This window comes from Ailuropoda melanoleuca, chromosome 14, assembly GCF_002007445.2.
Source record: "Ailuropoda melanoleuca isolate Jingjing chromosome 14, ASM200744v2, whole genome shotgun sequence".
In the NCBI taxonomy this organism is placed as follows: domain Eukaryota; kingdom Metazoa; phylum Chordata; class Mammalia; order Carnivora; family Ursidae; genus Ailuropoda; species Ailuropoda melanoleuca.
This window is the reverse complement of record NC_048231.1, coordinates 7,609,315-7,636,685: the sequence shown is the minus strand read 5'-3', so window position 1 is coordinate 7,636,685 and position 27,371 is coordinate 7,609,315. Positions and strand designations below refer to the sequence as shown.

Genomic DNA, 27,371 nt, shown 5'->3' with positions numbered 1-27,371 from the left:
ACAACAAAATAAACAACAAAATGACAATAAATACGTATCTATGAGTAATTACTTGGTGGGGGGCGCCTGGATGGCTCAGTCAGTTAAGGGTCCAACTCCTGATTTTAGCTCAGGTCATGATTTCAGGGTCATGAAATCGAGCCCCATGCTGGGCTCCATACTTGGAGCAGAGTCTACTTGAGATTCTCTCTCTCCTCCCCCTCCCCTCCCCACCCCGCTCACACTCTCTGAATAACTTAAAAAAAATAATTACTTTGAATATAAATGGACTAAATGCTCCAATCAAAAGACACAGAGTGTCAGAATGGATAAAAAAAAAAACAAGACCCATCAATATACCACATACAAGAGACTCATTTTAGACCTTAAGACACCTGCAGACTGAAAGTGAGAGGATGGAGAAACATTTATCACACAAATGGACATCAAAAGAAAGTTGGTGTAGCAATACTTAGATCAAACTAGACTTTTTTTTCTTGTATTATTTTTATTCTGCTTTGGTATCACAGTAGTACTGGCCTCATGGAATGATTCTGAATGTGTTCCTTATATCCATTATTTTAAGATTTTGATAAAGATTGTCATATTTTTAAATGTTTGGTAAAGTTCACCAATGAAACCACGTGCTGGGAGATTTTTGATTCATATCCTTTTGCATTTTTAGAAATTATTTGGTTTTTTCCCCTAAGTTATCTGATTTGTTACTATATTACTGTTTATAGTAATCTGTTATCACACTATGTGTTTCTGTGGTTATCTGTTGTATTGTTTTCTCTTCCATTTATCATTTTGGTTTTTGAATCTCTCTTTTTGTTCTTAATGTAGTTAAAGAACCATCAATTTTGTCTGGTGTCATAGAAACCATTAAAAAGTGAGAGCCTAAGTATCAGTACATAAATAATTGTTTAGAATCACATTAAGGTAAAGGAGTGAAAGAATATCAACCATTTACTACATAGGCTCCAAAATAACCTTTTTTCAACTTCTTCCACAGAAAATGGCTAATCCAATGTTTTCTACCATTTTTCTCATATTTGCCAATCCAAATTTTTGAGAAAAGACTTGAAGCATCATTAAAAAAAGGAATTTACCATAAAAAAACTATAAGTTAGATATATGTCATTTAACAATGGTATAACAAGCTAACAACAATAACCTATAAAAAAAACTATTAATAAAGACAAGAATGACTTATGGTCCACCCATCAATTTCACCAGCTCTTCTTACCACCCACAATATCCAACAAAATGTGATTTGATAACTATCAATGTCACTGAAATATTAAATATTTTCCCAAAAAATAAGTCTCCTATTTCCTATTAATCTAATAAAATTTCACCAGTATGATCAAAGTAGACCCACAATCACTTAGTCATTTAGTGTTAGCCTCCAATTCTCCTTACATCTTCACTCCTCCCACACAAACCATTAAATCTCAATGGGGCTTTGTTATTTATACTGCTTCCCCTCCGTATAAGGATAAGGCACATTATAGAATACCCCAACACAAGAGCAGCTTGGCTTAAACAAGGCTGAGGTTTATTTTTTCTTTTGTAAAAGTCATCTAGAGAAAGGCCATGTAGAGATGGTGGTTTCACAGTATCCTCAGGGACCTTCATGGACCCAAGTTTCTAACTTTCTCTTCCACCATTCTCCATGCCTGGCTTCCATCATCAAGATCATCTCACAGTCCAAAATGTTTGCTAAAGCTCTAGTTACCATGTCTTCAATAAAGGTCAAAAAGGAGAAACTGAATGGCAAAATGGGTTCTCTTCCAGCAGTCACTGACCTTTACAAGCACACACATACACATAATATTTCTGCTTTTATCTTTATTGCCAGAACTTAGTTACTTATCTACAAAATACAGTATTTTCTTCAAGGTGTCAATGTACCTACCTAAATTAAAAAAATAAAATAAAAATGAGGGTTCTATTACTGTAGAAGAGAAAAACAGATTTAAAGTTAGGTAGAATACTAGCAGCCTGCATCGTAAGTTCCTATCCATTTTTCATAGCTTCTGAGTAACCTTTGATGCTGGGAGAAATTTTATATCACATCTTTAATCAATACAGCTAATGTAAAAGCTTTCCCCAATAAATACTTTTACTTCCTTGGCTATCTGTGGAGTGTGGCCAATCCTAACCTGTACTGATACTACAAAAGGTATAATAAGATTACAATCCTAAAGTCTTATTGGATAGGATTTTTCATCTATCACATCTTGTGCACCAGCTGGGATAGAAAAGTTGATTTGTTTTGTACAAGTGACCTAATAGAATGCTGCAACTCACTCTGTGTGTCTTGACCAATTAGCAAATCAATGGAGCTCCAGTGCGGTCTCTTTTGTTACAAATCTTGGATCTTATTCCATAGACACATCTGCTGCATGATCACAATTATCATCAATCCCATTATAGTGCCTCATTTACTGAACATGTAGAAGGTCCCTGTGCAAAGTGATATATTTATTCATTCAGGCCTTATAATAACCCTATTATGTTATTTTTGTCCTTTTATAGAAAATAATAATAGCAAACATTTATTGAGTGCTTAGTACGTGCCAGGCTTACTCAAAGTATTTTATAGATAAGCACTATTATTATCCCTAATTTACAGATGAGAAGGCAGAAAAGTTAGTAATTTGCCCAAAGTCACATAGCTATAGCAGAGCCATGGGGCACCTGGGTGGCTCAGTCAGTTAAGCATCCAACTCTTGCTTTTGGCTGAGGTTATGATCCCAGGGTCCTGAGATCGGCCCCTTCCCCACCACCCCGCCCCCAGAGTGGAGTCTGCTTGGGATTCTCTCCCTCTGCCCCCCCTACACATGTGCACACATGAGCGTACACACTTCCTCTCTCTCTCTCTCTCTCTCTCTTAAAAAAATAGTAGCAGAGCCAGGATGCAAATCCTCACAAACACTCCAGAGTCTACTCAATTAACTATTATACTACAATAATAAAAAAACCAGCAGAGGTTAAGTAACTCACCTAAGGTCACAAAACCAGGAGCCAAGATTCACAGCTAGATCTATCGTCTTGACTTCAAATGAATCAAAGTAATATGGTTTGACTGACCAAGGGATTATTACTATTCAGGGGCAGAATTATAAGAGAAAAACTCTATCAAAATAACAAACATAATCCATAAATTTCAATGATACGCAATTGAGGAGGATGAAATGCAGTGCATCCATGCTGCCTAGGCAGCAGTACAGGTAGAGCCACCACTTTTAGTAACAAATAAACCCAAAGCAGCTTTGGCAACTGTATCTAATGACGGTTAGACATTAGTTTGAATAATCATTAGTATCTAAAAGTTCTTGAATAGATGTCTGCATTTTATATCTGCTGTTAAAAAATTAAAGAGTAAACAGTTTTTTGCTACATCACAGTCAATGGATATATCTAGATGCAGCAATTTTTAAAGACATCAGGAAAAATATTTTAAGAAATAATAAAAAGTAACAGAATCAGACATTTTGTTGCCATCTGTCAGAACTAATAAATTTATAGTTCTTTTACCCATAATTACAACCCTGACTCTCATCCTTTGACAGATATGTAAATAATGCTGTAAATTTCTTTAGTATTTTTTCTTGATTAACAATGTGCAATTCTAATGCCAGAGTCAAAAATGCCTGTGTTCTCCCTCTCTAAAAAATAAATAAATAAAATGAAAATCCCCCTTCTCCCACACAAATAAATAAATAAATAAGCCTATGCTAAGCCTTAGCACACAACATAAAAATCACAATGCTACCACTGATTCATTTTCAAACACTCCCCTAAGAATTTCAGGTCTCTCTTCCAAGAACAGCACAGACACATAATGACTATTCGGAGGAGTTTCTTGCACCTAGTACAGTAGCTGAAACACTGTAAGCATTAGTGATGAATGAAGCTCACATCACCAATCAAATCAACCATGACATTCACTCTTTCATGAACACCTCATATCCTATAAAAAAAAAAAAATTAGGCTCAGTATATTGTTCTTTATCAAACACATTCTTTTTTCCTAATTCCAGACTTAATGAGATATTCTCAGTTAAGTTCATACCAGTTCATGTTTATACTCTACTCAATGACCAATGCTTTTAAACTAACTGGAGGAATTTTAAAGAATTGAGCAGTACTAAACTTATGCTCTATTTCACTGGATCTTCAATGGATGAAACAAAAAACATATTTTTATTAGTAAAAAGTTACTATACCGGGGTGCCTGGGTGGCTCAGTTGGTTAAGCATCTGCCTTCGGCTCAGGTCATTATCTCGTGGTCCTGGGATTGATTTCCCACATCAGGCTCCCTACTCTGCAGGGAGTCTGCTTCTCCCTCTCCCTATCCCCCTCCCTCCCACTCGTGTGTTTTCTCTCTCTCTCTCATAAATAAATAAAATCTTTTTTTTAAAAAAAGTTACTATACTAAGAATTATTTTAAGGTTTTTGTTTCTTAGTTATACTGATTCCTGTTTAAATAAAAAAAGACAAGAAAAGAGAGAATAAAACAGCCACTGATCCTCAGTGAGGCATAAAAGTACCCCAAAGAATCAGGTATTACAAATCATTAGCATTATACCAACTTTAATTTAATGCATCAGTTGACTGGGAACTAATATTAGATGAAAAGCAGCCAAAGCAGCTTGTATTTATAGCTCTGTGTGGAATAATAACAGAAATGTTGTTACTAAGATCAATTTAATTTAAGCAACATTCAAAAGTGAATTTTTACACATAATGGTATTTGAACACAATTTGAAATGGGCAGGACATACCACTTGCTAAGAGTATCATTCCTCATTTTAAAAGTGTTGAGTTCTCTACTTTTACCACAAGGGAGTAAATAGGATCCAGAATTAACTTCCAAATGTAAACAACCAGAAAACTGAATAAACTATATATTTGACTTTGGACAACAGTCAACACAAAACTGAATCCTTAAAAAAAAAAAAAGGAGGAGGAGGAGAAAGAAGAAGGAAGAAGGAGGAGGAGGAGAAGGAGGAGGAGAAAAAGAACAGGGAAGACCTATAATTACCTGGGATTCTTTCTGAAAGCACTTTTGAGATTACAGTATTCTTGAAGGGGAAACCCAAATAAAATCTAGTGCATTGCTAAGTTGAAAAGGCAGAGGTCAGAGCACAAAAACAAAACAAAACAATTATTTGGGGGGGGGGAAATCCCTGAAGTGAGAGAGCTATGCAAAGACCTATTTTTTAAATTTTAAAAAAGAGAGAGAGAGATCCCCTTAAATTAACTGAATAACAATTTACATATGCATAGGGTGAAAATACATAACGTTAAGCAAATATAAGTTCTGGGAAAGAAAAATTACCAGGTAGCTAAAGCTGAGTAAAATTATTTGATGATACTAGAGCTCACAGAGGGCCAGGAATCATTCAACTTCTTACAAACATGATACAGAGTCCTCACTTAATCCTTGGGACATTCAGTAAAGTCCCAAAGAGAGGTCCACCTTAGTAATGAGGCTAAGAGAGTACAAGAGTAAAGGTGACCTCTAGACCTGCCCTAGAAAACCTTAAACACATTAACACACATGGAAAGGGAAGAGGGAAGGAAATAAATTTGCTGCCACTGAGTCTGGCTCAGAAAAGCTCAGTCTCAAAACTCCCGCACCTGCAGAGTGCCACTTCTCATAAAATGCTATCCCATGTGCAATTTGGAAGAACAGCTGCCACCACCACCACAGAAAAGGAGACTGAGATGCCATGAGGTATTGTCATGACCAAGAATAAAGATAAAGGAGGTGAAAACAGGTGCAGGGGTAAGAGTGAAAATGAACCTGAAAAAAGTTGGTGTATAAACAGGATGAATAAGAGTATAACCAAGTAATCAAAATGTTGGGAAATGTATAATTAGAAGCAATGTGTCTTGATGGTGTGAAGAGATTGTCATATGAAAGGAAAACAGCAAAAAGGCTTGAATAAATACCTCATACACTATACTGGTTTGCCAGATTATGAGGGTAACAAAGCTGCTGTAATTTTAAACTACAATGCAGATAAAGGTATAAATCTGAAGGCATGTGGCAAGCTTCTAAAACCTGCTAGAATCAATGAGACATACATTTGGTGCTGGAGATGATGATGAAATCCAATTTGATGATACTAGAGATGATGATAAAGACCATGATAATATTTAAATTAAGCTCAATGTTTTATATTCCAAATTTTCTGGGGATTAAATCCCAAAGGAGATATAGCTTTCTTGTCCTTTAAAACTTAACCAGAGTTCTGGGGTGTCTGGGAGGCTCAGTCGGTTGAGTACTGGACTCTTGGTTTCTGCTCAGATCATGATGTCAGGGTCATGGAATTGAGCCCTGCGTCAGGCTCTGCACCTGGCCAGGAGTCTGCTTGAGATTCTCTCTCTGTCCATCCCCACCTCCCAAAAACAAATAAATCTTTAAAAAAAAAAAAAAAAAGAAAAAAGTTACCAGACTTCTACATAGCTTAGTCATTTTATCATGGCATCCCTTTCCTTAATGAATAGGTGAACTCCTTGTGCTCAAATGCTCTTGGAAGCAGTTCTATTGTCTTCTTGATTGATCTCTCATTAGTTAAATAAAAACTTTGATACATGTTAACAAGTAACTTTACCCTTTTATGGAACCCAAGTATGTTTAATTCCAAAGTCCTATGTTCTTAATCACAACTCCCCTTTAAAAAAAGGGGGAAAAATGGGACATGTGGGTGGCTTAGTCAGTTAAGCATCTACCTTCAGCTCAGATCATGATCCCAGGGTTCTGGGATTGAGTCCCGCGTGGGGCTCCTTGCTCAGCAGGGAGTCTGCTTCTCCCTCTGCCTGCCGCTCCCCCTGCTTGTGCTCACTCTCTCTCTGACAAATAAATATATAAAATCTTTTAAAAAAATTAAAAAAGGGAAAAATGTCTACATCATAGTGTACTGGAAGATTAATGAGAAAATCCTATTACGCAAAAGAAAATGTTTATGGTGTAAAGAATACTGGAACAGAGATAACAATATCTGTCTTACAGATAAGAAAACCAAGGCATTTAAAGGTGAATTAATGGGGGGTGGGAATGGTATCACACAGCTAGCAAGTATCAACCCAGCAACCTGATTCCAGATTCTATTGCAAGGATGTCTTTCACAGCCAAATTATCTTCCCAGTCTAGACCAGACATCTGAAACAGAAGGATCCCTATCAATAGTTAGGATAAGAAATAAAATCTTTGCCATCCCAAGAACACTACTATTTAACCATGACTTTTGGAAGAATCATTCTACCTAAAAAACTTTGTTTTCTTATGATCTATAAAGATCTTTGCAGCTTGAAATATCATAGTATGAACTTTAGAAAGGGTGGGCAGATGATTCCTTCAAAACTCCCCTCATCATTCATGAATTCATCTGTATCCACTGCCCCACTGCCTACCATGTGTTTGGCACTATACTAAGTGCCAAGGATATAATGATGACAAAACAGAGATAATATCCATTTTAGTGGATCACAGAATCTACTGGGAAAGCAAAAATGAAACAAATAATTATAAAATTTCTTATGTTTCTAAAATATGCTGAGCTTACCCCCAACACAGGGATTTTGAACTTGTTATCTGAAACACACTTGTCCAAATATCCACCATAGTTCTTTCCTCAACAAATTCAGGTCATCATCACTCAACTACCACCTTCTCAATAAAACCTTCCCTGACCATTCCATATAAAAATGGTAGACTTCCCACCCCAACATTCCCTATCACCTTCCCTGATGTACTTACTTTTCTCTAGAATACTTATCACCATCAAACATTTATTTGTTTAGTATCTGTATTCCCATAGAATAAAAGCTCCACGAGATCAATAATTTCTGTCCATATTGTTGATTAGTATCACTACAAGTCTAGAACAGTGCCTCTAATATAGCAGACACTGAATATTGTTGACTAATGAATAAATGAGTGCAATGAAGGAAAGTCCAAGTATAGTAACAGTGTATAAAAGAAGAAACCATTAATTTCATTTAGACTAACAATGTTGTTACTTATATACATGTCATCATGTAATAATTAAAACACCAATGATAAACGCTATCTATCATTCATGTATATGGTATTAAGTATTTGTTTCAATTTTTCTATAATTCCTTTCTTACATTTTTAAATATTTAAAGTATATATAACAATGATTTACTGATAAAGAGGTTCACATTTTTATTCTAGAAGGGAGTCAACATCTAACAAAATGATTTATTTTCCATTCTCTCACCTACCTCACCTTAAAAAATGAAGACAACATGAAATGTACTATTCTATCTGGATTTGATATTACAATACTCATTGAACTAGAACAAGCATCTTACTTTTCAGAAATGAAAAACTAAAAATGAAGAAAGAGAGAGAAAGAGGAAGGGACCTAAAATCACCTTCTAAGGTTTATAGTTTGATTTCTTTGCTTCATATGCTCAGTGTGTGAAGATTTTATACAATAATGGAACTTACAGCTAAACATCTAGAAAAAAAAAATTGTCTCAAATATGGTGTATCACAGTCAAAGGGCTCTGTGGCCTGATAAAACTCGTTTTGAAGAATGATACTTTTATTTTTACCTAAGCAACGTTAACCTATCATTTAAACAAGTATTTAACAATAATCATTTTAAAATCATTTAAAAAGATAAACAGACCTTGAGACAACAGTTTTCAAATTCAATCACCTATCATTTGAAACTCCAATAATCAGTCAATATGATCTTTCAGAAGATAAAAAAAAGTGAAGTTGCTGTAGTATTTCTAATAAAATGAGTTTGTTATGAATAATCTATGTGTATAATGGAATTTTTCATGAGTCCTCTAATTTGTCCTGATGAAAACATAACTTATTACAAGGAATTTGGAAGAAAATACTCACGAAGAAGTAATTTAATATATGATCTGACCTATTATACTGTGAAAACCTAAGAATATTAACCAACTATAACCAGGACTCCTAAAATGCATGTATTCTCTTCCCTAATTAAGAAAATCAGGGGCGCCTGGGTGGCTCAGTCGGTTAAGCATTTGCCTTTGGCTCAGGTCATGATCCCAGGGTCCTGGCATCAAGCCCTGCTTTGGGCTCCCTGTTCAGTGGGGAACTTGCTTCTCCCTCTTCCTCAACCCCCACTCATGCTCTCTCTCTCACTCTATCTCAAATACATCTTAAACAAAAAAAAAAAAAAAGAAAATCAGTAATCATACTAAGCAAAGAAGAAAGCAAAAACAAATCTTCAGATAAAAAATACAGCTCAATCTAGTATCTATTAATATCTACATCCAAACTAAGTCTTCACACACAGAAAAAAGCTACAGAATGGTCTCAGTTCTCCATCGTTTAATTATGTGGACATTCCTCAAAGTATCTATAAAAATTAAAATTACTATAAAATAGTTTCCTACTATTGCACACATTTAAAAATGTTTCTATTCATTTAAAAAATATATCCTGTGAATATTAAAGACAAATATTAAATGTTAAAGGTAGGTATTTCCCTCTGGTTAACTTTCTTCTTCCAGAAAGAAAATACGGAATTCCTTAATGTTGATACATTTTATATTTACAGGACAATGGACCATCAACCAGTACCAATGTCTACTGATATAGATATTAAGTTTAAAAATCAATTTATCCCAAAACATTTAAATTAGCTTAATTATTTTTAAATAATGGCACATGGCCATTGTAAAACAAAAGAAACAATCACAGAAATGCATAAAGGATAAAGAAAAGATCTTAGGAAACTTGTCTTCTGAAAGAATAATTCATGGGTTACCACTTCTGCACCATCTCTCAAGACATTTTACTTAAAAATAAACAGTCTTACATTAAAGGACTCATTGCATACATCCTATTCTATAGCCTACTTTCTTTAATTCATTAGGTAAAGAACACCTTTCATGTAGCCAGTATATATCTTCGCATGCCATTATTTTTAAAGGCCCTGTGTATATTACATTCTGTGTACTACCATAACTTACTTAACATTTTCCCTGTTAATAAATATTTGGTTTATTTCCATTTTTTCATTTTTTTTAAAATGAACTATCTATAATGCAATGATCAGGACACTCCACACTTCTTCACTCCAATCCCGTTACTCCAAAACCTTTTCCACAAAACAGAACTCATTTATTCAAATATTTTTAAGTGCCTATTATGTTCCACTCACTGTTCTAGGCAATCTAAGTTCCAACAGTATAGGGACTGATTCTATTTTAGTCACTGCTTTATTTCCTGTGTTTATTTTTTTTATGATACATGCATTTTTTTATTATATTAGTCACCATACAGTACTTCATTGTATTTCCTGTGTTTAGTGGATTGTCTGGTATATAGTAGACTATCATATATGTGTTGAATGAATGGATGATTATGCTTGTTCATTCACCCCTTCACTTTTTTAAGTGTTGACTTTGAAATTAGTTCAGTTTTCTTTTCTCTTTTTTTCACTCTGCAGAGTAATGAGCCTGTAAATGTCTTTATTATTCACAATTCAGGCTCACTACTGAGAGTCAAGTAAATGAATATTGGGGGAAAAAAAAACAGTACTACAGCATTACCTTTTGGAACCTCTGCTCAGCTGTGCTTAAAATGTTCAAAGTTCCTTTTGAGCTTCAAAACATCATCCATAGGAAATGTGAATTTAACAGTTAGCTGTATGTTTTCCTTTGGTCTAACATTTCAGTGGAAAGAGAGTAGTAACATTCTCCAAAAGGTCCAGCTGGCACACACGGAGAAACCTTAAAAATCCAATTAAACTGCAAAATTATGACTGAATTCATAAAAGATTTATATTGCTCTTCCAGGAAAAATATTTTGAGAGAGAGAAAAAGACCACTGAAATACAAAAACATAACAAAATGTTTATAATCTGATCAAATTTTAGCTTTTAAAATTACCACAATCTGTTGAGAACTTTATTTAGAGGTTATACATGCCTATTCTGTTTTCTCTCATTTGGAAAATCCAGATACTATAGATATTAAATAAAAATCACAAACCTAGGAAGAACCTTGAGACATATCGAGTTCAACCTTCTGCCTTTTACTCAAGTACACTTAAGCCAGTTTACATACATAAGAAATGTATCCACAACAAAGAATTACGCAGCTCACAGTGGGGATGGAGATAGGAGATGTTCTAAGAGTTAAGGTATGAGTCTGGGAAAAGCAATGTTAAATCACTCTAAGAATGTTTTCATTAGAGAATACTGTTTAGAAGAATGTCATGATCCAACTTCCATTTTAGTATGATCTCTCTAGAATTTATGTTTGAATGTTAAATGCGTATGTTAAATATATATGCTTGAATGGAATATCCAAGTTGATTATGGTATGTTAGGGGCTGGAAGTAAGAAGGAATCCAGACTCTTGAGTGCAGTAGTTTGGGATGCTGAAAAAGTTCTGGAGATAGCGGTGATGGCTGCACAATAATATAAATGTACTTACGCTGAATTACAGTGTAAGTTAAGTATACACACCTAATTACATACTTAAAATGGCTAAATGGTAAATTTCATATTATATGTATTTTACCACAATAAAAAAGGACAAAAATATATTACTTTATGAATGACTTGCCCAAATAATACTTTATAAATGTACAATCACAGAATTCTAATAGCTCTTAACATTAAATTATCAAGAAAAAAAGGAGTTAAAAATGTTTATTTTTCTATATGTTCTACACGTATCTGGTTTCTTTAAAAAACAAGTACCAAAAACAAAAACAAAACAGCAAAAAAAAACCCGAAGTTATTTTGATTTCGGCAATACCAATAGTGCACGCATTTATTCTAACTTTGCAAACCCTTTGCCTTATGACAAAAATAGTTAAACTTAGGGATAATCAACATATCCATATGTTTTAACATTCACACCTAAATTCATCTCCACTTTCTCAGCAGAAGCTTGTCTGCACTTAAATGTTTTTTTGTGATTCAGTTTTGATTCTATTTTCTTATGTCTTTTTCCTTGCAGGTAAAAACTACGCATGCAAAGACTACTCCCTACTTTCTGCAACATTTTCAAGGCAGTTAACAAACAATCTAATAAGAAATACAGCATGTCAAATAAAATGATAAACTGGGAATTCTTAAAAGTGATTAACATTCCGTATGCTAAATTATTTCCTAACCTTTGGGAAATGTGTAAGAAAATAAGTTAAAATTTACATTCATCTCAACATACACAAAAGCTAACACAACTGCTACAAGACACAAAGACAATGATATTTTTCCTGCCAATTATAAAAATGACTCACACTCAAACAAATCTAACTGAAATTCATGGGAACTATATAACATTCTTAAAAATAAAAACTCCCTAGTTCAATATAATATACCACACATACATCAATTTTTATTCTATGATGTCAAAGAAATTATACTGATTAACACAGTTAAATTCAACAATACTGATTTAATTCATAACTCTTTTAACATGATTCATTTATGAGACTCGACCTTAATTTACCAACTAAACTTTAATATTGGTTGATTAATTATTTCTCTGGTAATTACCAAACTAAGTTTTCAGTACTGATTATTTTCCAAGATCTGCCCACAAAACTATTATTGTATACTGAAGTCTCACAAAAAAATGAAGTTACCTAAGATAAAAAGAATAAAAGCAAAGAAAGAGGTATATTCAAATTCAAGTGTTCGACTTCCTTAGTACCCTATACATATTCCTTCTAGAGGTAGCTATTTCAAGTGACACTAAATCCTTTGATACAGAATTTCCCTACATTCCCAATGAATTACATTAAGCAAAAATTAAGTAAACTATTGTAGAGTCCTTCCATCCAACAACAACAACAACAACAACAACAACAAAAACTAGAGATGTATTTTTCCTTATTATGTACTTCTTAGTATATATTCCTAAAAATATATTGTGGATCTTGTGTCCAAAAGATCTATCCAGCAAAACTCACATATTTATATATGTTTTTAGCAGTTTAACATTCACATTCAGATTCAACAAAAATTTCTTAGACTACACTAGGAACTGAATTCTAACCACAACTTTATAAAATGGGTATTAATGATCTCATGTTAAAGGAAAATGAGGCTCAGAAAAACAAAATAATTTGATCTCACAATCAGTGATTAGTGAATTCAAGAGGTGGAATCCAGATATTACTGATGCCAAAAGGAAGGAGGAAGAGAAGTAACACTTGTTCTGGGTCCGACATGACCCAGGCACTTGGCACACATTTTGTCACTTAATTCTTATCACTGCTTTGTAAGGTAGGCACAATCTCCATTTTGAAGATGAAGAAACTGAGGTAAGAAGTGATTTGACTTGATCAAGGTGTGTACAGAAAATAGGCAGCTAAGACAGGACAGAAACCCTGGAATTATACATTGATAGATTTTGTCCTCAAGCCATGATTGTGATCCAAGGAGGGGAAGTTCATTTGACAGATTTTATTTTTGTTTTCAGAGTGTTTTCTTTTCTTTTTCTTTTTCTCTTTCTTTTTATTTTAAGAGAGTGAATATGTGAGCAGGGGATGGTGGGGGAGGGGCAGAGGGAGAGAATCTCAAGCAGGCTCCATGCCCAGCACAGGCCCCAGCATGGGGACCAATCTCACAACCCTGAGATCATGACCTGAACCAAAATCAAGAGTTGGATGCTTAACTGACTGAGCCACCCAGGTGCCCTTGTTTTCAGTTTTATTTGTTCTTCTATAGAAAAGGGAACAATTTTACCAAATCCATTTTAATAAGAATTCTAATTCCTTTAGAGAATGATACCTCTGTTGGTAATCCCTGTAAGGTCACTATCATGAATCTACCAGAAGACAAAAGGTAACAATGACACAGCATTTAGCATGCAAACAGATGTCAACCCAATATTAATCCAATAATCCAACAGGAAAACACTGAATGCCTTTTGTCATTAGAATAGCTTTGCTAAAAATCAGACCCTCTTGAACCAGGTGCCAGTTCTTGAAACACCACTTTGAGCAACAAAGAATGAGTTAAATTTTAACGAAAGAAGGTGAAATACTACTCCCCATTCTAACCAATGCTCCTACATTCCACTAATTTAAACCTATGATCCTATTCCCCACTAGAATGGCTCTACAGGACAGCAAGAGCAGGGAGAAAAGGCAGGTCTCAGAATGGGAAAGAAACACCATCATTTCAAATACAAAATCAAACCTAAGTCATTTTCATCTCTCCTTGAGGAAGTTTGGCAACGTATCACTCAAAGTATCTGTCTTCTACTAGCCTATAAAACCTTCTAAAATTCAGTTGGAATATTCTCTTCCTTTATAAATTCTCACCTGTCCTTTCTCATCTGCTTCGGTTCTTACTCAAAATCTACTAAAAAAATAGTAAGGCAGTCAGACATCTAGAGCTCTATTATTCTGTATCAAAGGTCAATAATTATCAAATACTGGCCAAGGCATGAAGGATTCATATTTCAGAGTAATTTTCAAATTTTGCTACATGGAACCAAACAGTAGAATGAAATATTCCCAGTAGCTAATGAATGAGAGAGTGCCAGGTAGGTTTCATTTATAAAAGCATATAATTCACATACACTCATTCATTATACCAAACTTGAGGCCAGAAAAATGTGTAAGTATCACAATAAAATCAAAGTTCTAAAATTCTTACCCTAGAATATGTAAGAGGTAGAGGGGAGGCAGGTGATAATTTGTTGTATTTTTTAAAATGAGTCCTCATCTTTCCTTTCTCTGATCTCACTTATGATGCAAATCCCACAGGAAACAAATTAAAGTCTGAAATGAACTCTGAAGTTTCTGAATAATACCATTTTCATTCCTTTTCTAAGATTTTGTTTATTTATTTGAGAGAGAGTGTGTGCATGAACAGGGGGAGGAGCACAGGGGGAGGGAGCACTAGGGGAAGGAGAGCAAAAGAATCTCAAGCAAACTCCCCACTGAGCACAGAGCCCAAGGTGGGACTTGATCTCAGGACTCTGAGATCATGACCTGTGCCAAAACCAAGAGGAGGACACTTAACTGACTTAATCACCCAAGCGCCCCCACCATTTTCATTCTTGAGAGGAATGTATTCTGTTGTTGTTGGATGAAGTAATCTACAAATCTCAATCATATCTGGTTGATTGATGGTGCCGTTGAGTTCAAATATGTCCTCACTGATCTTCTGCCTGCTAGATCTGTCCACTTTTAAGACAAGAGTATTGAGACACCCAACTATAGTAGTGGATTCATCTATTTCTTTTTGCAATTCTCTCAGTTTTTGCCTCACATATTTTGATGCATACACATTAAGGATTATGTCTTCCTACAGAATTTACCCAGTTGTCATTACATAATGCTCCTGTTTATACTTGAAGATCTTCCTTGCTCTGAAGTCTGCTCTCTGTCTGAAGTTAATATAGCTACTCCAGCTTTCTTATGATTAGTGTTCATATGGTATATACTTCCCCATCTTTTTATTTTTATTCTGTATGTGTCTTCACATTTAAAGTGGGTTTCTGTCAACACCATATAGTTGAGTCTTGTCTTTTGATCCACTCTGACGGTCTCTTTTAACTGAGTATATGTAGACCACTAGCATGTAAACTAATTACTTATACACCTGGATTGAAACTAATTACTGATACACGTGGATTGATATCCACTGTATTGTTTCTGTTTTCTTTTCAATGCCTTTGTTCTTTGTTCCTCTTTATATCTTCCACTCTTTTTCTTTTATGGTTTTAATTGAGGATTTTATGAGATTCCATTTTCTCTCCCTTCTTAGCATGTCAATTATACTTCTTTTTTCACTTTCTTTAACTGTTGCCCTGGAGTTCACATTATACATGTACAACTAATCCAAGTCTACTTCATGAGTAGTGAAGTACAAGTACCTTATAATAGAATATTCTTAATTCCTCCTTCCCAACCCTTGTATCATTGCTGTCATTCATTTCACTTATTTTTAAGCTACACTCATTGAATACATTGTTGATATTATCATTTTAAACAAATTATGTTATCTGTTAGATCAGTTAAGAATAAGAAAAATAAAAATCATTTTCAAGTTATTCAAAAGTTATTTCCCTTCACCTAATCTTTCTCTAATGTTCCTCCCTTTTTTAATGTAGATCCAAGTTTCTGGCCTCCACAATTTTCCTTCTCTGAAGAACTTCTTTTAATATGTCTTAAAAGGCAAGAGCACTAGCAACAAATTTTCTACATTTTTGTTATCTGAGAAAGTCTTTAGTCTCCTTCTCTTTTAAGGACAATTTAGTAGGATACAGAATTCTAGATTGTTGGATTTTTCTCCCAACACTTCAAATATTCCACTCTACTCTCTTCTTGCTTGCATGATTTCTGAAGAGAAGTCCAATGTAATTCTTACCTTTGCTCCTCTATAGATGAAGTGTTTCTTCCTCTCTGGCTTCTTTCAAGATTACTTGCTGTTTCATTTTTTACAGCTTGAATATGATATGCCCAGGTGAAGTTTTGGGGACACTTACCCTGCCTGGTGTTCTCTAAACTTCCTGGATCTGTGGTTTGGACCCTGACATTAATTTGGTGAAATACTCCATCATTATTGCTTTAAATATTTTCTCTGTTCCTTTTCTCCTTCCTCTCCTGGTATTCCCATTATGCATATATTATAACTTTTGAAATTGCCTCACAGTCCTTGGTTATTTTTTAACTTTTTTTTCAAGCTCTTTTCTCTTAGCTTTTTTAATCCTTTCTTTTTTTCTTTTTTAAGATTTATCCATATATTTTAGAGAGCATGATGGGGAGGGGCAGTGGAGAGAGAGCCTCAAGCAGACTCCACTCTGAGACAAAGCCCGACAAAGGGCCTGATCCCATGACTCCAAGATCACGACCTGAGCAGAAACCAAGAGTTGGATACTCAACCAACTATGCCACCCAAGTGCCCCTCTTTGCTTTTTAATTTTATAAGTTTCTATGGACATATCCTCAAGCTCAGAGAGATTCTTTCCTCAGCCATGTTCGGTCTCCTAATAAGCCCATCAAAGGCATTCTTCATTTCTGTTACAATATTTTTTTTATTTCTAGCATTTCTTTTTCTTTCTTAGAATTTCATCTTTCTACTTACATTATCCATCTGTTCTTGCATGTTGTCTATTTTCTTCATTAGAGCCCTTGGCGTGTTAGTCATTATTGTTTTAAATTCCTGGTCTAATCATTCCAATATCCCTGCTATGCTTAAGTCTGATTCTGATGCTTGCTCTGTCTCTGTAAACTATGCTTTCTGCTTTTTATCATGCCTTATAACTTTTTTTTTTGGAAGCCAGACATGATGCACTGGATAAAAGGAACTGTGGCAAACAGGCATTTAGTAATGTGGAGTAGGAGAAGTGTTCTATATAGTCTCATGATTAGGTCTCAGTCTTTTAGTGAGTCTGTGCTCCCAAGTTATGATCTTCGCAAGTTCTTCTCAGTCCTCCTGCACCTCTCCCCGCCCCCAACCCAGTCACACACACACACACACACACACACACACACACACCCCTTAGGTCAAAGAGGATGGCTAGAGGAGGAACAGAATGGCTGGAATTGGACATTTCTCTTCCCCTACATGGAAGGCTAAAACAGGCTAGAGTTGGGTATTCCCCTTCCTCCAGGTCAGTTAGGCTCTGATAATACCTTAAAAGGTTAGATACTGATGAAATACGTTTTCTTTGGGGCAAATATTGTTGAGAAAAACAGAATGCCTTGGCACATTTCAAAATGATCGCTTTCCCCCTCCCCTGTAGGAAGTACCAGGGCATTTTTTTCTAATACTCACTGTGAAGACATGCTAGAGCTGGAGGTAAATCCATGAAAGTGTGGGATTCCTATATTTGGGCCCCCCTCGAGTTTCTACCTCAGACTTGTCCACACTGAGCCTCTAGCAATTCGTTAATTACATTTTAGATTTTTTTCCTACCCAGTACTGGTTCCCTTAAAGGTCTCTGCTCCTATGCTCTGCTAGAATAAGTTGTCATTCTCCGTATTTGCCTGTCTGTCTCTCCAATTTGGGGATACCTGCTTTCCCTGTGACCTCACCTCTATGAAAAATCTAAGAAAAGTTGAAAGAGTTTTCAGATTGTTCAGTTTCTTACTTACTGTTAGGATAGAGTGGTAACTTACATGCCAAACTAAAAACCTCTGAAAAATCTCCATTTTCAATTTTTACTTTCACATTTTACTAATTGATAAAGTGACATATAACACACTTATGCTATTAAGGAGAGAGGAAAAATACAGATCTGAATTTGTCTCAACGGCACATAAATTACCTAAAATACGACTGATCGGAGTTCACCCTATAAGTAACACCAAAATGCAAATTATCAAACAATACACTCTACCCTTTCTTTCTGAAGCAATGAAAACACGTATATAATCAAAAATTATAGGGATCATTTAGATCCTGCATTATTATTACAAACTAAAATAGTTCCTAAATAAAGACCTAAATATTAGATATCCACACGGGCTTTTAAAAAAAATCTATCAGTAAAAACTGCAATTCACTGGTATCTTTGCTGCTCAATTTGCAGAAAAATAAAGCCTATTTCTTATTTCTTAAAATAGAATTATAATAACTTCTAAACAAACTTAAGTTTTCATATTCTTCCTCTGGAGGAAAAAAAAAATCAGTAAAAACCTGAAATTTGTATGTGAAATTTGACATTTGGATGCCAATTCCCAACATTTGTTATTGCTGTGGAATTAACCTTTATCAAAATTAATTTACTTAGAAAATCGGAGTCCACTGTATAGTGCTGTCTGCTGTTCTTTTAACAAGAAATAAAGCTAATTTTTTTCCAAATTCCACTGTAAAAAAGCTCATTACTCTTTATATTATTTACTTAAATTTTATTCAACTTTGTTTTAACATACTTAATCAAAGGCATGCTGGTTAAATAAGATGAAAAAATCTAATTCACCTTAAGAAATTTGAAAGCGTGTTGCAAATAAGTCCCCAAACATAGCAAAAATGTCAGAATAACCAAACCCAAGGGAACATACTAGCAGTATCTTCACTTCACATAAATGTAACTGTATTTTATTATTATTATTTCCACATCTGTAATGTATTAGGTACAACAGACATTTCTGAACCCTTAATATATTGAACAGATGGTGAACCATTATAAAATTAGGAACAAGGGTAACATCTTAAAGAATTATTAATAATGTTGCACTTCAGCCAGAGGAGAGCTACAAAGCTGGACAAATACTTTCCTACAAGGATAATGAGGAATTAGGGTGAAATACATAGGAAATGATTTGGGGATGGTCACAAAAAGTATTGGGAAAAGTGACTACAGTAACAAGCTTAAAAAAAAAAAGTATACACACACACACACACACACACACACACACACACACACACACACACACACATTAAAGCTCCTAGTAAAAAGACTAATCGACCCAAAAAGAGGTTGTCAAATGAGAATGAAGATGGATGCTTGTGAAAGATAGAAAAGAATGTTCTAAAAGTTCCATTCTTAATTTGCTAAACATAAAATATATTCTTGAAACCCCACATTCTTGCAATCCCAAAACAAAGGCAGTTTTAACTACAACTAAGACTCAGTAATTGGCATTGCTTCTAGCTAAAGCATTAACCAATAAAAATGGAGCCAATTATGTCAGTTCGCAAGGTATAAATTATGACTCTCTCACCATGTCAAGTGGTTACATATTTGTAAAAATAAACTATCCAGGTAAAAATGGCTAAGAGACAAGATACCCTAGCAGATACAGCACACATGGTACTTCTGCTCCAAAAAAAGTCACATGATTTTTAGAAAGTCACTGATTATCTCCAGAGCTGAAATAATGTAGTATTAGTAAAATCTTTTGAGGAAAAATGATACAGCATCAATAAATAATACAGTGTTTTCTGGGTGAAGGAACACTACCTACTTAAAGAGAAAAGGATTTCCTAATTTTTAAAGAGAAAAATTTGATTTATTAATAAAGTTATTTTAATATTAACTGTGAAAAACGGCTTACCTTCCTTCCACTAGAACATAAGCTGACAAAACCACATGGTATTTCCAAAGGAAGATATTATTGCTTGAATCTGGGTCACTAAAATTATCACTGTTCAAAATGAGAAAAGAAGGGGGTAACATTAATTATCTACAATTATACATTGCTGTTAACATGAAACATATCTCACATAAAACCTCACAGGCCATTCAGATGAGATACATGTCCCTAAGTTTGAAATCTCTACAGACAGCTCCTTTGAAGACTGAACAAACAGTTAAAACTATTTAAACATTCCTGATAACTAAATGTGAATAAATTTTTTTCCAACTAAAACTTTTTTTTAAATATTTACTGTTCTCACACTACTTTAATTTTTTTTTCCCTAACAAAGAACATGGAAGTTCAACTATACAAAAAGGCTCACTAAAAAACAACAACAACAAAAAACCCACAAAAACAGGGGAGGGGGGATATTCAAACAGCTTCAAGGACAAAAAACACGTTTCACACTAGATCATATTTACAGTTCCTCATCTAGAATTCAACTAACATCCAACTGCAGCAATCAGCCAAGCTTGGCAAATTAAAATAACAGTAATTTTGACAGATTATCTTCTATAAATATTCAAATATGGGCGTTTATGTACATGCAAGGGTCTCTATATGCCAATCAAAATGCTTTGTTTAGGATCCTAAAACTGAGTTTTTTTCACCCTTCTTTTCTGTAGGAATCCCCTAAATCCTTAACTTTCATTTTAACTCCTTCACCTCAGCTGATAAAGGGGCCAATTATTTCTCTATTCATAGCCTGAATTATCATCCATAGCCTGAATTAAAAATTTAAGGATAATATTCATATCAAACAAAAACAAAGTACATAGTATCTTTGAAAATCTAAGTCTGCAAAGAAAAAAAGGAAAGATCCAGGAATGGGGATGAGGAGCCTGCAGAGAAAGAATCTTGAAGAATGGCAACTGAATAAAAGATTAATGTTTTACACATGTAACCAGGTATGGCTTGGTAAAGTAAAATCCAAATGTAAAGAACAATTAACAACGTCATAAATTTGGGCTGGCTTCAAAGGTCCATTAAGATAGACTACCATTTATCTGGGGCACCTGGGTGGCACTGTCTGCTGAGTGTCTGACTCTTGATTTCAGCTCAGGTCCTAATCTCAGGTGTGTGGGATCTGGCTCCCCACTTAACACGGAGTCTGCTTGAGCTTCTCCTTCCTCTCCCTCTGCCCTGCCCCTCTGCACTCTCTAAATAAATAAATAAATAAATAAATAAAAATAAATAAATAAATAAATAAATAAATAAATAAAATCTTCTAAAAAATAAAAATAAAGGATACCATTTACTTGGCTCAAGGCAAGACCCTACACTTTGATGACAAGTTTAAGTATATGAAAGTGTCAAAAGTGGGGAAATGCAATTAGTATGAAATTCAAACCAAATTCAATTTTTGAAATCCATAGATAGCTCTATTTAATCAAGAATAATGGCTCTAATGAAGGCAAGATATCTCATGCATGAATTTATTAATTGTCCTCCTTTCTATCTCCCATTAGTCGTTCCTCTTAAACATGTATGCAATTATGCAAAGAACCCAGGAAAACTACAAGTGATAGACATGCCTCTGCATCCAGAGCAGACAATGCAGTAAAACAAAATTATGGACAAAAATTCAACCTATTCAGAGGCATACGCCCTTCTGGTTCCACCTGGAAAGAAGCAGCTATAAATCTATTAAGATTGCTTAAAATATTTCTACAAAGTTAAGCTTGCAAGAAACTTTTCCTTTGTGATCACTCACCAATCAACCGCTCAAACCCAGGTCCAACAGCAGCTACAAGCCAGATCAGTGGTTTTCAAAGCAGCAAAGGGAGAAGAAAAGTCTAATCTAGGGACCAGTAGCTTTAGCCCCCCACTGGAGCTTGTTAGAAATGCGGAAACTCAGGCCCTATCCAGGGACAGACTGAATCAGAATCTGCATTTGAACAATCCCCAAATAATTCACATACATATTAGTATTTGAGAATCTCTGCAGGAAGAAGAATATAGAATGAGAGAGAAGGTATAATCTGTTCAAAGACTGGTTCTTACTGAAGGCCATTGTTTGGCCAATAAGCAATCAATTTTTAACCTCTGGTTTAAAGCATCATTATTCCTCCCAAATCTTTGTATTTTATTTAATATTTTATTTATTTATTTGAGAGAGAGAGAGTATGAACAGGGGAAGGGGCAGAGAGACAAACAGACTCCCCATTGAGCAGGGAGCCTAACACAGGGCTTGATCCCAACTGAGCCAGTCAGGCACCCCTAAATATTTTTATTTTTTAAAGTCAGATGCTTAACCTACTGAGCCACCAGACTTTCCAAGTTTTGTATTTTAAATAAGGGATCTTGAAAAACAGAAACCTCTTGAGAGCCAAAGGAATTACTATCTAATAATTAAATCTCAGAGCCTAAGAAAGGCTGTGACAGAGTAATCTTAGAGCAGATGGTCCCATCTCATGCCCCTGAATCACATTAACTAGACAAGTTAATTTAATAACAACTTTCATTCTAAATCCTAGACTCTAAGAGCATGCAGGAGTCCCAGTAGCTATGAAAGAGACCAAGAGACCAAAAGCCCATGCCGTCATGTAACCAAAAGGGAAGAAAGCTGCATGTGCTCATTATTCAGCTATTGTCTTTTAGCTCCAAATCCACCCTTTAATACTCAGCATAGTGATGCTGAAAATAGAACTCTGGAAACTACTTTTCTCTTTTGCCAGCCAGCTTCCTCATGCTGCCAAAAGGGCACTAGAAGGAGAAACTTGCTTTTTCCAGTCAGCACTGCCCCAGCATAGGCCCTCTACTCCAGCAGGAGCAGTTGGTGCCAGCCACCAATTTTTCCAGCACTCTCAGAAACAGCAGCAGCAGCAGCCAGGCAGTACTCCCTCCAGAGGTTTTGAGCCCCTACTCTACTCCTAAGCCCTTTTTGTTCTCCTAGTATTGATGGTTGTGGCTTTCTGCAATTATTGTCTCTGTATTACTCCAGTATTCCCCTTTTGCTTTTTTAACCCTCCAACACCTGTATAATCCATTCACTATATTAAATTTTCTTGGCAGAAAGATCTAGTGTACATTGTTTCCCTGTCCAGATTTTAACTGTTACATCATGGCTACACAGAATAAAATCCAGCACGATCACGATGACTTTGGAAAACTATTTTCTGAAAACATGATAGTCTAATATTTACTGCCTCACCCCCAAAATTGGTGCAAGATAGGAAATGGATGCAAGAAGTATGGTTGAAAAAGATGAGGAAACACAACTTAAGAAAGTAATATACTGGGGGTGCCTGGGCGGTTCAGTTGGTTACATGTATGCCTTCAGCTCAGGTCATGATCCCAGCCTCCTGGGACCAAGCCCCACATCGGGCTCCCTGCTCAGCCAGGAGCCTGCTTCTCCCTCTCCCTCTGCCTGGCACCTCCCCCCACCCCTTGTGTGTGCACACTCTCTCTGTGTTAAATAAATAAATAAAATCTTTTTAAAAAAAGAAAGTAATATATTGAACAAATATCATGACAGAAAGAAAACACATTTTAGTCCCCAGAAATATAAAGAAAAGGCCAATAAAAAGTCTAAAACAAATATAGTTTTCCACTTTCCATAATAAAAATCACAAAATTTAAGAAGTGGAAGGAATTCATTCTTTTGTCTCTGGCATTGTTGTTTTATTAAAGTAGTTTTATACTGAGTTTGACTTATCATACTTTCAGGAAGCCATTAACAAATTAGGGAGAGGTCAAAGAAATTACAAAAAAAATGATGAAAGCAACAAGCAATAGGATGCATGAGGAGACATTCAAGGAGTCACACTTCTTAGTCCAGGCCAGTAAAAGAAAACTTCAGGATATTAACGCTTTCCAGTTAAAGAGCTCTAACCAGCTGTGCTTCATCATCCCTACAGATGCTTCAAATGATAGGAGATAAAGAAAGACATGAAATGGAGCTTCTTAGCTTACTGACTCTCCTTTGAATCACTAACGTAGTAGCTCTTAATGCTGTTTACACATGAGAATGAATTGTACTATTTTTTACAAAAATAACAAAATAGTAGTAATGATGATGATGCTCAGAACACAATGCCAGAGATCTGATTTAACTGGTCTGAGATGGAGCCTAGGCATATTAAAAACAAAAACAAAACAGGGGTACCTGGCTGGCTCAGTCAGTAGAGTGTGTGACTCTTGCTCTCGCAGTTGTGAGATGAATCCTTCATTGGGTATAAAGATAACTTAAAAATAAAATCTTAAAAAAAAACAAACACTCAAGTGTTTATAAAGTATTCACAGAGGGACTGAGAACCACTTACTGGAACATTCCATAACTTTAATACTCAAGGTATGGTCAAAGGACTTAGCTACATCCAGATTACCAGTGGAGCTTATTAAACAGGGAGCTTCTCCTGTCTTATTAAGATCTAACAAGATCCCTGAATAATCTGTATGCACATTAAAGTTTGAAAAAAAAATCATTCTGTAACAGTATGAAAAGGGTTTGAGAGTTTGTGTGTCCAAACTCCAACCTAAAAATAACTAAGTTGAATTTTTTTTAAGTTTTAAACAGTTTTACTTTTTTTTTTTTTAAGTAACCTCTACACCAAACCTGGGGCTTGAACTCAAGCATGCTCCCCCAACTTAGCCAGTCAGGCACCCCTAAATGTTTTTACTTTTAAAGTCTACTAGAATTTACTAAGAATATAATTTTAGTAAGTGAATAACTTTTAATAATATTTAATAATAACTAATATTTATTCAGCCTATACAATTTGTAGGCATTGTTCTTTACAAAATGATTTAATCCTCAACATATGGCTATAAAGTAGATAATTTTACAGTCCCTGTTTTACAGATAAGAAAACTCAGGCAAAGTTATATAAAATAAATAGCTTGCCTCAGGCCATACAATTAGTAAGTGGCAGAGCTGAGAATTGAACTCAGATAGCCTTAGCTTAAACTTAACCATAAAATAATACTATGTTTACCAATACCATCCCGAAACATCCAGGAGAAACGTATAATTATAGGTAATAAGAACACTATAAGAGTAAAGGAAAAAAATCAGTGTGCTTTTCTCTGGTTTAAAAAAAAAAAAGATCAACAGAGTTATAATAGTGCTATAATTACATCAACACTGTTATGAGTCTGTGGCCCGCACTTAAAACAGAGAGGAACATGACAGAGAGGACAATAACTCAGGAGGTTGCTTGTAACGCCAACACCGCCAATATTTTAGGATAAAATATTGCATGTGAGACTATTCCATGGAAAAAATTTTGGTAATAATCACTTTGCCATCTACATTTGGGAAATAACTAAAAGCCCATATTAGGAGATATATTCTCCTCAATGCCTCTTTAATTCACCCCTATAACTGCTCCTACCACCACTATTACCACCACCCTCAGAAAAGTAAAATATAAAAGGCTATGGTTATTTTTCACAATGAAACAGATATGATATAAATTTACTGATTTTTCTCTTCTGTACTACACTGCTCCTAACTTCTCAAAAGTCCACTCTCTGCTTCTGTCATAACAGAAGTAAAATTTCAGTCCCAGTAAGACCCAAATGTTACTTTTGAAAATATTGAAGATGACTTTTAAAGAAGTCAGAGGCTATCAGTTTAAGGTCTACTAGTAAGTTGTAATAATTTCATGAGAATTCTAAATAGCATGATAGCATAGCCAAAGTTCTCAAAGGTAAATAATGTAATTTACCAGCAAATAGATTGAATTTAAAATATGTAAAATTATATCCTATGAGTATTTAAAGCAAAGCAACAATTTCTAAGATGACTTAACTTCATTCAGTCCAAGCAACTTCATTAGTCCTTAAAAAAAAAAAAAAAAAAAAAAGTATGCAGTACCTTTTTCATTAACAATGACAAAGCTCTGGTGACCTAGTTGCTGAGAATGAACAAAACTAGAGATATTAAAAATAGAGTTGCTTAACCCATAAGAGCTATTAAAGTGGATGCTGGAACCAGAAAGATTTGAAGGCTAAAAATACCAAAGCAAAGACTCACTGAAATACACTTCTCTAAACACCTGAGTATAAAACTATGACTTGAAGCAATTCACTGGTTCCTTTGGGTAAGTTTTACCTGAAGAATCTAAGAAAACTGAGGTCCAGGGAGGCTGGTGGCTCAGTCAGTTAAGGGTCCAACTCTTGATTTCAGCTCATGTCGTGATCTTGGAGTCGTGAGATCAAGTACTGTATTCAATGCATGGAGTCTGCTTAAGATTCTCTCTCTCTCCCTCACCACCCTCCCCTTCCCTCCCCTCTCTTTCTCTCAAGGAAAAAAAAAAAGAAAGAAAGAAAGAAAAAAAGAAAGCTAATGTCCATGCCCACAGTAGGGATGCTACCTGATTTCCCAAAGAATGGAGTAAGAGTCTCAGGAAGCCAACACTGACAAAACCCAAAAGAAGCATGTTTTTAAGAGGCAAAGCAACTGTCAAAAAACACAGAAGCAGAGTATTCCTGATATGACTCTTTTCATTAACTAATATGACTAACAAAATTACCCATACCAAAACTCCTTGAAAATTTCCATCAGGCTTTAATAATCCATATTACTTATGTGAATTATTTGTAGCTATTTTTTCCTTCTAGTTAAAACCAGAAAATCACTCTCTTCATAGGTCCACCTATCTTCATAATAGCATGTGTTCTCAGTCTACCTTCCTTTGCTACCCTATTCCAAAAGATTACATTATTTGAATGATAAAGTAAAATATGATCTATTTACGACAAAATAAAATATACCTCAAATAAGTTATATTTACTAAATATGAGTTGAATGACTAATCACTACTCCTTCTACCCTCATAACACAGAAAAAACATATTTATTATACATGAGTAAAATTTAAACGAAAAAAAATTTACTACCTCCATCACCAATAAAATAGAAAACTTATTGTATCAAGGAAAAATAACTATTTAAAAATCACTTGAATCATTTTTTCATCAGGAAGAAAAAACTTAAAAAGATGATTCTCAACTTCATTGTGAATCAGAATTACATATTAAGCTCATAAAATTGTAGGCTTGTGGGCTCATGACCAGAGACTCTGAATCATAAAGTCTGAGTTTCTAAGATGAACCCAAAACTATACATTTTAACAAGCTTCCTAAGTAATTATGATGCAGATTATCCTTGAATTATGCTTCACCTTCAAACCACTCTCAACTTCCCTACAAGTCCTTTAGGTCTGATCAGACTACCCACTCCTATCCCTCATCTTAAGAGCTTTGACTTCTGATTAAACTACATCCTTGGAACTAACACAGAGAAAAAAATAATAGCAACCAGTTGTTGGACATGTATTATT

The 27,371-nt window shown here is 34.9% G+C and overlaps 1 protein-coding gene and 1 pseudogene across 11 annotated transcripts in view; one reads left to right on the top strand and one right to left on the bottom strand.

Moving 5' to 3' along the window:
* Positions 1-27,371, bottom strand: part of FUT8 (fucosyltransferase 8) — a 296,269-nt gene that overhangs the window by 177,306 nt on the left and 91,592 nt on the right. For 8 of the 11 annotated variants that reach the window (XM_034643016.1, XM_034643008.1, XM_034643012.1 and 5 more), the window contains one exon: positions 20,000-20,089. The exons of 2 other annotated variants lie outside the window; for them this stretch is intronic. In XM_034643016.1, the coding sequence (XP_034498907.1) occupies positions 20,000-20,089 (90 nt within the window). Of the gene's footprint in view, positions 1-10,572; positions 10,753-19,999; positions 20,090-27,371 lie in introns of all 11 variants that reach the window. One more of the 11 variants, XM_034643013.1, reaches the window with a different exon arrangement.
* On the top strand, positions 5,740-6,160 carry LOC100471994 (annotated as a pseudogene).